The sequence below is a fragment of the Suricata suricatta genome, chromosome 3 (assembly GCF_006229205.1).
Source record: "Suricata suricatta isolate VVHF042 chromosome 3, meerkat_22Aug2017_6uvM2_HiC, whole genome shotgun sequence".
NCBI classification, from domain to species: Eukaryota; Metazoa; Chordata; class Mammalia; order Carnivora; family Herpestidae; genus Suricata; species Suricata suricatta.
The window spans coordinates 155311002-155323271 of record NC_043702.1 but is presented as its reverse complement, the minus strand read 5'-3'; the positions used below and the strand labels follow the sequence as shown (position 1 = coordinate 155323271).

The 12270-nt window shown below is 38.7% G+C and overlaps 1 protein-coding gene across 1 annotated transcript; it reads left to right on the top strand.

Moving 5' to 3' along the window:
* On the top strand, positions 1 to 3302 carry RGS2 (regulator of G protein signaling 2). Its single transcript, XM_029935637.1, has 5 exons — positions 1 to 157; positions 1153 to 1254; positions 1355 to 1416; positions 1981 to 2147; positions 2416 to 3302. The coding sequence occupies exons 1-5, from the start codon at positions 48 to 50 to the stop codon at positions 2608 to 2610; spliced, it is 636 nt and encodes a 211-aa protein (XP_029791497.1). The 5' UTR covers positions 1 to 47; the 3' UTR covers positions 2611 to 3302.
* Positions 3303 to 12270: the final 8968 nt, after the last annotated feature.

Genomic DNA, 12270 nt, shown 5'->3' with positions numbered 1-12270 from the left:
GCGCGCGCTCTGCAGCATAGAGCGGCGACCCCAGCGGGAGGGAGAGAATGCAAAGTGCCATGTTCCTGGCTGTCCAGCACGATTGCGGATCCATGGACAAGAGCGCAGGCAGCAGCCCTAAGAGCGAGGAGAAGAGGGAGAAAATGAAGCGGACCCTGTAAGTATGGCTTTCTTCTGTCTCCCACCACCCGCTGCGGACCTTGCTCTCCTGTTTTGCAGCAAACGACACACATTCGGACTCGGTTTTAACATTAGGAAACTATGTAACCTTTGCCTCTGCAGGAAAAAAAAATATATGGAAAAGGTCAATTTGCTAACTAAGGTTAAATTTGTGTGTTAGGTGCCGATTTTGTTACGTGAGGGAAGGACTCTCGGGTAGTTTAGGAACTGAAGAAAATTCTTGATATGGAGATAGTGATAGTTGCGCTTAAGAAATTGTGAGCTGGCTTTTGTCCCCTGCATTTAAAATAACCTCAGGGAATCCTGCAGCTGAAGCGCGTCCCCAAATTGGTACCTTGCATTATATTTTTTGATCGGCCTATGGGATGGAGATATTTTGGCTGGGTCTGAATATATTCATTTTAAAAATCGTTTTTGTTTTAATTAAACGGCATTCTCCCCCACTAACGACGGTGGAGCAAAGCATTGTTATGCATCATCTGCTTAAAATGAGTGTCGTAGTTGGAGTAGGGGGCTCAGTCTCTCTCATTCACACACCTCACAGCTTCTAGCCTGGTCCAGAGCCTCCTGCTCCAAGGGTAGAAGGGAAATGAGCTCCAGCACTTGAAACGGGCTCCAGGCAGTCAAGTGTGAAATGTCTCAGAATTATAATTAAGGTTGCAGAAAAACTGCTGCCTTTTGTGGGCCAGAAATAGCATCTGCCATTTGAAGTATGCAAACTATATTCATTTAAATAACCCTCATAATTCTAGGTAGTTTTATCATTAGTTATAAAAGTAGTATTTACATTCAAATGAATGGATGAAAGTAGCTGTGTTCAGTGCATAGGTGCTAGGCTTACATGTTAAATGCGTAAGACCGACTTGAAGAGCTCTTCTTTCCTCTTACTTTGTTGCTACTGAGTGACTTTATTTGGTCAAAATGCCTTCAGCTGCAAGAGCAATTTCAAATGTTGGATTCTGTTTTTTTAAGATTAAAAGATTGGAAGACCCGTTTGAGCTACTTCTTGCAAAATTCATCCTCTCCTGGGAAGCCCAAAAATGGCAAGAAAAGCAAACAGCAAACCTTCATCAAGTAAGTTGAAAATTGTGTGGTTGGCAGTGTGAATAGTGAGCTGCTGAGCTGGAAAGGGGAAGTGTGAAGTGCACGAGCTGATGCAGACCTTCTTTTGCAGGCCTTCCCCTGAGGAAGCACAACTGTGGTCAGAAGCATTTGATGAGTTGCTAGCCAGTAAATGTAAGTGAACCTGTTGAATTTGATCCACTTTAATATCACAAGAACCTAGAAACACGCTCACCCAACAGAAGAGCAGGTTGCCCAAGGGGAATTCAGCTTTACAGTCACTAATACTAGAAGGCCTATCCTTCACTATTATTTTTTAGTATTTAACCATGAAATGTGTGGTTTATTCACTGTACCTAAATCAGCCTACATTGTAGTGCCAGTGGCTCTTTCTTAAGGTTGAATCAGCTTTTCCATTGCATGTGATGTTACCAGGAGGTTTAGTTCCCAGAGAGTTTACGGCTCCCCTATAAATATTTACATTACCAGCAAAGTTATTTATATTTTTATAGCAGTGTGACAACTTAAGCATTTTGCCTACTAGCATTTTAGCCTTTAAAGAGCTAAATTCTGAGGATTAGAGGCTGGAATGAAATCTAGAAAATTGCTATCATCCAGAAATAATAAAAAATATATAGGGGTGGGGGAATGGTAGTTCTGGGAAACAAAAATATAAGGGATTAATTGGTCACTCAATTCACATTCTGTCTGCTTTTTCCTCCTCTCCCCCCACAACAGATGGTCTTGCTGCATTCAGGGCATTTTTAAAATCCGAATTTTGTGAAGAAAATATTGAATTCTGGCTGGCCTGTGAAGACTTCAAAAAAACCAAGTCACCCCAAAAGCTATCCTCAAAAGCAAGGAAAATCTATACTGATTTCATAGAAAAAGAAGCTCCAAAAGAGGTAAGGGGAAGAAAGTTCTTCATTTCAGCACATTTTGAACAGTGTTTGCACCAAAATGAAACAGAAGACATCAAATTTAACTAAGAGGGGGGAGTAAAAATGTTTTTCACTTAATTCTTGTTTTCAATTAGGTGAATTTCATTTCTTCAATGTCTTGGCTAGTGAGGCTAATCACACATTATAGCTTTTCCTTTTTGTTTTCAAATATTAAATCAGCATCAGTCTATAACTCTGAATGTGGATTAAACCACTTTTTTTTAAATTTCAGATAAACATAGACTTTCAAACCAAAAGTCTGATTGCCCAAAACATACAAGAGGCCACAAGCGGCTGCTTTACAACTGCCCAGAAAAGGGTCTACAGCTTGATGGAGAACAACTCTTATCCTCGTTTCTTGGAGTCGGAATTCTACCAGGACTTGTGTAAGAAGCCACAGATCGCCACAGAGGCCCATGCTACATGAGCTGAAAAAGGGAGCCCAATAGTGGAGGACATTTCATTTTCTTCCTAAGGGGAAAGGCCGTGACCTGCCAAAAAGACTGACCTTGAATTTAGCCTGAGTGTTCAGGAAACATCACTCAGAACTATTGATTCAGAGTTAGATGGTGAATCAGGAAGCTGGTAACTGTCTAGGAGAAGCTTGTATTGGGACAGCTTCCCTAGCCATGTCAAGAATGCAGGGAGAAAGTGGTCCAAATGTGTGTCTCACACTGGAAAGGGAGGAACATGAGACTCAAAGTTCTCATAAGAGGTATGATGTGATACTGTTGGTCCAGGAGCATTTAAAATCAATAGGTCTGGGATTATGTGGCCTTAGCTAGCTGGCTGTATATCTTTCCCTCAACCAGTCCCTGTTACCACATAGTGGTTTTAGTTTTAGTTATTTAGGAGTAAGTAATATTAAAATGTTTACTGTGTGCACAGGTGTTGAAGTTCTTATGACTGCGATCATCAGTACCGTTATCTCCTGTAACACTAAGACTGAAATGGTCTCTGTTTGAATTGTTCAATGGTGTGTATAATAGAATGAGTGTTGTTGTGTAGAAAACTACATTGTCCGTTACGAGTGCCAAAAATTGTCCTGAAGGCAGCTAAACTTTGACGTGGTCTTTGAATACTTTTAATAAATTTATTTTGATAATTAATGTCATTGAATATTTGGCTCAGATGCAGGAGTTTTTTTTGTGTGTGTGGTTGGGAGGTTGGTTAGGTTGGAAATATGGCAGATCCAAGGAACACTTCTTTCCAGTAAGGAAGAGAGATCATAGGTGACGTGCCTGCTCAATGAGAATTGACAGTGCTCACAAATGAGAAGTGATAGGAGTATGTCTTCCCTGCAATTATCTCTTTTTTAAACCTAATAAGCATTCTGTGGACCAAGAAAAGTCAGACCACCTCCTTAGAACCAACCTGGGATCAAACTTTCTAATATCTTATAAAAAGAAAATTGAGCTTCTTGCTAACAAAAACAAAAGAACATTGACCTTAAAGCCCTTCATGGGTATCTAGAAAAGAACAGCTAAGTATCAAAAGTAAAATAATGTAAAGGAGACAAAATGCCAGAATTATTCACACAACTCAGCTTCTCAAGTAAAACAAGAAGCAAAAGAAAGTGAATATAGGCCTGCCTTTCTTATTTTCCTTGGTCCTGAGTACCCCCACAGGGTACCGGCACAAACTTCCAGATGCACACTTGCAGGTGTTCACTTCCATGATCATCAATACGAAATCAGGACCTTCCTGATTCACCCGGCTTCAGGGGCCAGTCAAGAATCTGGTTAGGTTACCTTGCTAATGAGGAAGGCAAGCACACATTTGTTTCTTAAGCTTAATCAAATGGGTATTTAAAAAACAAATACTCTTCTCCTGTAGGCTTCTCTTCCAACCTCCTTGATTACAGTCTTAATTTTGGAAAGGTGGGAGAGCCCTCATCTTAGATTTGTAAAACCTGAGCTGAAGTAATAATTTGTCATAGCTTCGTGACCTTGGGAGTCCCCTTATTCCCTGACTCCTCAATTTATACCTTCCTGTCTTTCCCGCTACCTGCGAGGTAGGAAAGGGCTTTAGAAACTAAAGCACTTTAAAAAGCATTCTGATTTGCCAAAAAACTTGACACCCCACGCATAAAGATGGTTTTCATGGTGCCTGCACTAATTTTCATTTTAGCCAAAGTTTCCGGTACCAACAGGCATTAATTCTGAAAGCCTGCCTCGTTCACTCCATCACCAGCTGCCAAGATAACACATAATAGGTGCTCTGTAAATAGTGGTTGAATAAATGAATCTGAAACCTCATTGAAAGAGACATTTCTTAAGCGAATAAATAGGTCTGCACAAGCCTTTACTTAGAAAGGTTTTGGCCAACAGAGAAACTCAGGAGTCATGACATATATTCACTTTGTCACCAAGTCCTATTTATTTTACCTCAAATATAGTTCTAGCCTGCTTTCTATGGCCACCCTGATCAAAGATGCCAACACCTGATGCCTAGACAACTGTCCCCTGCTTTTTAACTCTGGGAATTTTTTCAAAACATAAGCCTGATCTTGTCTCTTCTTGCTTATAAACCCTTGACAGATCTTCCAAACAATTAGGATTAAAGGTATTATCCCTAATATGGCTTCACCCCTGCATGCCTTGACCCCTTCTTCCACTCCAACCTTGTCTTCGCCATATTTCCCCAGCTCTCTGTGCTGGCTACACCAGCCCACTTCCGTTCCCTGGCAGGTGCCTGCTCCCTGGTCCCACAGGGCCTTTGCACGTAATAGTCCCTCCATGTCAAATGCAATTTTAGCTCTTATTTATCAGTCAAAGATCAGTGCGATTGTCACTTCCCCAGGGGAACCCTCCCTGACCTCCTAACCAAGGTCAGGTCCCTGTGTAGACATTCTCCAGCACCAGGTTCTCCAATTTAGAGCACTTAATAAAGTTCTCACTAATTTATATGATTATTTGATCATTCTCTGCCTTCTCCCCCAGATTGTGGATGGCCCAATTTGAGGGCTGTGTCTTTTTCTGCTCATTGCTAAATCCAACACCTGGCACTTGCCTGGCACACAGTGGAAACTGCATAAATCATTATTGAATAAATGAAGGAGTATTCAAAGGTCTTGTAAGCAAATTTTGGTGAAACAAGAAGTATCTACCAATGCACTAGGAAATAAATACAAGATTTTAAAAGGCCCATTGGCTCAAATGTCTGAAAACACCTGCAGAGTTTTTCTTTTGTCAAAAAAGAATCACCTCTTATTCAGCACGTTCTCTGTAATTTTTGGTCTCTAACTGAGGCAGAAGCCAGATTACAGTTAACATAAAATAAGAGTTTTGACTTTTAAGAGTTTCAGGGCTGCTGAAAGCACAGGCTTTTTTTCAGGTGGTATTTTCCAATGTTCTCTAGTGTGGAACAAACAGAAATAGATTTAAGATTGGAAGCCACATACCTCCACAAATAAATATTACTTGATGTTCCAGTTTCTCAGAGTTCATATACTTTGGATCCACAAGCTATTAATTTTGATAGTATTTCATATTTTCATATATTTTAACCTCAGGAGCATTTCAAACCACAGCAATTTTGTGGAAAAAAAATAGAAGAAATTGTGTATTATCTGTCATGTGAGCAGAGGGAGGCAATATATGAGTTTCTCATTGATGGCGTAAAGCACTCACTCAAAATTTCATAGGAAATGGAGCTTTGAGAGGGGAATTGTTTGTTTTACCACAATGTTTGATCCATGCGGGCAGGGAGTCTCTTATGGACGGACGGGGATGCATTGTGCACCTGTACCAGGAATGCCCCGTCCTATACTAGGCACTACCCTATTTCTAACTCTGTTTTCCTGTATTATCCCAAAAATCCCATGTAAAAAACGGAGGTAGTCTTACTTTATAGAGAACATGGCCACTATTACACAGTGAGCTTTGACCTGTACAGAGATTTCTGTGTACTGGATTAGATGCTTTTGACAAGTTTGGAAAACAGGTTTCTATGTTGTTATCAATGACAAGGAGATGAGGTTTATCTTGTTTTTGGCATTCCAGCTAAGGAGTAGCTTGGAGTTGCCTGAAGCAACAATAATAGACCAAAAGAGCTCCTGTGACCTGAAGGGTAAAAAAAAAACAACCAGGAATCACCTGCCAGGTAAGAAGTACATTGTAGCCTAAAGTGATAGGATTAAAAAAGGCCTGATATTAACCATCTGGGGCCCAGGATCCAGCATGACCAGATCACACTCCTTGTGGAGCAGAGGGCCCAGGAAGGGTGGAGAAGAGCCCAGGACCAGATGATGGAGGATTTTGAATATTAAAAGTTGGGATTTTATCCTGAGGCAATAAATATCCATCTCAATTAAAATGTATGAAAATAACTTGGGTGGCAATTTGGAAGATGAATCAGAGGCAGGGAGATGAGATAAGAGACAGCACTAATAGCCCAGACAAGATACCATGTGACTAAACCAGGACAATGCCACCAAACAATTCAATGTGACAATAGCAGATTATACATCACCTACTATATGCAGAACACTGCACCATAAAGGGAATAAATATAAAGACATACAGCTTGTCCTCCAAAAGGCACTCCTTAAACATCTCATGAGATAATGTACAAAAGTTCAAACATATGGTAGGCTGGGGCGCCTGGGTGGCTCAGTCGGTTGAGCGTCCAACTTCAGCTCAGGTCATGATCTCACAGTTTGTAGGCTTGAGCCCTACATCGGGCTCTGTGCTGACAGCTTGCTGAGAGCCGGGAGCCTGCTTTGGAATCTGTGTCTCCTTCTCTCTCTGCCCCTCCCCTGCTTACTCTCTGTCTCTCAAAAATAAATAAATGTAAAAAATAAAAACCATAAGGTGGGCTATGACTGGTGATTCATTACCAAAGGGGAAATGCAAATACATTTATTGGAATCAATCAAGGAACAAAGTAAAAGGGCATTTTTGATGAGACTTAAAGAATGAGTAGTCTTATAACAGATGAAGGGGCGAATATTCAGGATGGGAGAAACACTTTAAATAAAGGGAAAGCAAGATTAGATCTTGCATTGTATTATGACATTTTTGTAGGCAGATATTTTTGTGGGGGTGTATATTTGAAAGCTATTTCATTGATTTTTTTTTTTTTGGCAAACATTTATGAAGGGTTTCTCTGGGCAAGAAGATGTAAAGAAGCAAAAGCAATGACCATCTACTGAGAAGGAAAGGAAGAGAGTGGCTGGAAGTTCAAGCTCAGGACTAAAAGCTACACTTTATTTTTCTTAAAAACATGAGATCATCAACCAGCCGAGTCATCGGGCTCTAGGAAACCTTCCTTCAGGGTATTCCAGCCAAACTTACACACCATGATCATCATCCTCTCAACCGGATCTGAGTAGACTTCAGGTTTTGAGTCCCACTTCTAATTCATTCACTAGACTGCCATGTGGACATTGATGTCTTCACAACACTCTCATGACCAGAAAATACATGATCTCTCTGGCATCTCCCAAATCAAGGTAAACTCTGATACCTAAGGCTAAATATTCCCCACTATTTGTTTTTTCTGCCCATCCAGTCTTATTTCTCCCCATTGGCCAGAAGCAATCAGTGTGAGGGCTTTGTCATTGTTCCTGAAATATATTCTTTTTCTCCCACTATTAGATCAAGTTGTTCTCCTTGCTTAGAACTGCTCTCTTACAGTTAAATTTGACTCATTTTTCAAGACTTAGATCAAGTTTCACTTCTGTGTAAAGTTGCCAAAGGTGTGTCCATCTTATCTTCCAGCTAAACGGCCAATAACTGGGCCACTTTGGTTTATTCTACTTAATTTTCAGAGTAACTAGTAAGGTTCCACACATGGAAGATAGTCCCCATTGATCACTGATTAACTGATTAGCCATGAGTGGATTGACTGATTCACAAACTCTTCCATAAAAATGCATGCAGTTATCTAAATGATTTCATTTAAATTTGCTAAATTCATTTGCAAAAATAAAAATATTTAGGAGTATGCAAAGCTTTTTATTTTTGGCTCTACATTTTTGCCTTGCAAATTTAAAGGAAAAAAATCACTAAACTATGTGGATCTTGGAAAAGATCCTAACATTAGATTTTCTGGAATCTAAAGTTAATCTGATATTTATATGGTTTTAAAAGTACACTGACCTATATATGGAAAGTTCTCTTAGGAGTGAGGCTTGTGTGTTTATTTAGCTGGTGTATATCTTAGACATGTACAGACATCATATCAAAATCAAAATAATGAAAAAGAGAAAAGGGCCAGGAAAGTGAGAAGAAACTATTTGCTGCCGTCTGCTTTGGGATAGAAGCAGATTGGTTTCCTTGTTTGTTTTCTATTTTAATGCATTTGCAACATCCATTCTCATAGGCCATTCTACTTCCATCCCCAAATGATTCTCTCAGTCTTTAGCTTCAGAATGCACCCACAAGTTTTCTACAATGAGTACATTTTGAAACCGCATTATTGAAAAAACTAAGAAAAATATGCAGTTTACATGACCTCTGGTGAAGTCTGAGAAAAATCAGACATAAAGCTTTGGTTTAACAAACAGGTGGTGCTTAGTGGACCTTTGCCCTTCTTGCAGGGAATTTTATGACGTTAAAACTCCTTTTGGCACAAATCAGTGCATTCTCATACAGAGCGATTTTACAGAAGTGGCCATCGAGCACAGTCACCTCAAGGTCAGGACTTAAAACTCCACTCCTCTCTTATTTCTTCTACTTCTGTTTTCAGATTCCAGAACCTCACAAACCTTATAGCACTCTATAGAAGTACAAGCAAAATGATTAACATTTGAGGACTGCTAATTACAATAATTTTTAAAATAATTTTGGTCATGCGGTGCCAGAGGGCTCAGTTGATTAAGCATCTGACTTCAGCTCAGGTCATGGTCTCATGGTTCATGAGTTCAAGACCCACATTGGACTCTGCTGACAGCTCACAGCCTGAACTGTGCTTCAGATTCTGTGTCTCCCTCTCTCTCTGCCCCTCCTCTGCTCATGCTCAGTTTCTCTCTCTCTCTCAAAAATAAATAAACATTAAAAAATTTTTTAAATAATTTTGGTCATCATACAACTATTTTTTAAAGTCCAAAGTCCATAATTCATCTACTATTGAAAATATTAATATTAATGAAGTATCTCTAACTTTGAGTCATTATTTTATCCAGAGAATGTAGAAAGAACCCAGAAACAACATTGAACATAATATCAGAAAAGTAGTGCTGTCCAGTAAAAAAATAATATGCCACATATATAATTTTTAATTTTATAGCCACATTTAAGTATATAAAAAGAAACAAGAGAAGTTAACTTTAACAATATATTTTATATAACCCCATATACTTAGAACAGTGTCATCACTGCAACAAATATATTGCAATAATCCATACAATAAATTATTAGAGAAATGTTATATATTTTCTTATTAAGTTTTCAAAATTAAGTCTTCAAATTAAGTCTTATTAAGTCTGATGTGTGTTTGCACTTATAGCATATTCAAACCAACACTAGCCACATTCCAAGTGTTCAGTAATCACATGTGGTCAGTGGCTACCTTACTGGAAAGCATTGCAGGAAATTTGAGTCTGAGATGATAGATCATAAACCAAAACAAATGTACACTTTCTTCTTATTTTTTCCAATACTCAAAATACATTTCATAGCAGTGGTTCTCAAAATTATTTACCACCATGTTGCCTTTAATTATGAAAAGTATCTTCTATTTACTGTATTAAGGCAATCAAGCTAGATTACCTGAGTTCAAAACCCCCACCTCCATCTCTTAAAGGCTGTGTGACCAAACATGTACATATTACGGAATCTTCTAACTTAACTGTCTCCCATCTATAAAACAGAAGAGTGATAAACTCCCTTACAAGTTTTTTTTTTTTTTTTTGTATTGTCAAGCTAGCAAACATACAGTGTATACAGTGTGCTCTTGGGTTCAGGAGTAGATTCTCACCGTTCATCACTTACATAAAACCCCCAGTGCTCATCCCAGCAAGTGCCCTCCTCAGTGCCCTTCACCCATTGTTCCCTCCCTCCTCATCCCCCCACTCCCTTCCACCCTCAGTTTGTTCTCCGTACTTAAAAGTCTTTTATGGTTTGCTTTCCTCTCTGTGTGTAACTATATTTCTTTATTTCCCTTCCCCCATGGTTTTCTGTGAAGTTTTTCAACTTCCACATGTGAGTGAAAACATGATATATGTCTTTCTCTTACTCGTTTCACTCAGCTTAATACCTTCCAGTTCCATCTACGTTATTGCAAATGTCAAGATTTCATTCTTTTTCATTGTTGAGAAGTATTCCTCTGTGTGTGTGTGTGTGTGTGTGTGTGTGTGTGCCTCATCCTCTTCATCCACTCATCAGTTGATGGACATTTAGGCTCCTTCCAGAATGTGGCTATAGTTGAAAGAATTGCTAAAAACATTGGGGTCCATGTGAATCAGAACTCCTGTGTCCTTTGGATAAATTCCTAGTAGTGCTATTGTTGGATCATAGGGTAATTCAATCTTTAATTTTTTGAGGAACCTCCATATTGTTTTCCAGAGTGGCTGCACCAGTTTTCATTCCCACCAACAATGCAAGAGGGTTCTCCTTTCTCCACATCCTTACCAACATCTGTTGCTTCCTGAGTTCATTTTAGCCACTCTGACCAGTGTGAGGTGATTTCTCAATATAGTTTTGATTTGTATTTCCCTGATGATGAGCAATGTTGAACATCTTCTCATGTGTTTGTTAGCCATTTGGATGTCTTCTTTGGGAAAAAAAAATGACTATTCATGTCCTCTGCCCATTTCTTCACTGTATTTTCGAATGTTGGGCTTGGTAAATTCTTTGTAGATTTTAGATACTAACCATTTTATATATATCATTTGCAAATTCTTCTACCATTCTGTTGATTGCCTTTTAGTTTTGTGGATTGTTTTCTTTGCTGTGCATGAGATTTTTATCTTGATGAGGTCCCAATATTTCATTTTTGCTGTTATTTCCCTTGCCTTTGGTAACATGTCAAGTAAGAAATTGCTGCAGCCGAGGTCAAAGAGGTTGTTGCCTGTTTTCTTTTCTAGGAATTGGATGGTTTTCTGTCTCACCTTTATGTCTTTCATCCCTTAGCCTCAGCAATCAGACAACAAAATGGAATAAAAGGCATCCAAATTGGCAAAAAAGAAGTCAAATTTTCACTTTTTGGAGATGATATAATACTCTACATGGAAAACTCAAAAGATTCCACCAAAAACCTGCAAGAACTGATACATGAATTCCGCAAAGTTGCAGGATATAAAATCAATGTACAGAAATTGGTTGCATTTCTATACACCAATAATGAAGCAACAGAGAGATATCAAGGAGTTGATCCCATTTACAATCACACCAAAAACCATAAAATACTTAGGAAAAAACCTAACCAAAGAGGTAAAAGACCTGTACACTGAAAACTATAGAAGGTTAATGAAAGAAATTGAAGAAGACAAAAAGAAATGGAAAAACATCCCATGCTCATGGACTGGAAGAACAAATATTGTTAAAATGTCAATACTACCCAAAGCAAACTACACGCTCAGTGCAATCCCTATTAACATAGCACCTGCGTTCCTCTCACAGCTAGAACAAACAACCCTAAAATTTGTGTGGAACCACAAAAGACCCCAATAAGCCAAAGTAATGTTGAAAAAGAAAACCAAAGCTGGAGGCATTACAATTCTGAACTTTAGCCTGTACTACAAAGCTGTCATCATCAAGACAGTATAACACTGGAACAAAAACAGACACATAGACCAACAGAATAGAAAAAAGAATCCAGAATTAGACCCACAAATGTATGGCCAACAAATCTTTGACAAAGCAGTAAAGAGTATCCAATGGAAAAGAGACAGTCTCTTTAGCCAATGGTGCTGGGAGAACTGGACAGCAACACACCATACACAGGTTTTATTTTAATTTTTTTCAAATCAAATGGATTGATACACATAAAGTGCTTATGAGAGTACTAGCAAAAGATGTTTAATAATTATATTATTTATTTAACAGTTACTTATTAACCCTACTTTGTATCATTTTCTAGACATGATGAAGAATATTTTTGACTGGAAGGCCACTAACTCAGTTAATATGAAAATCCTGAT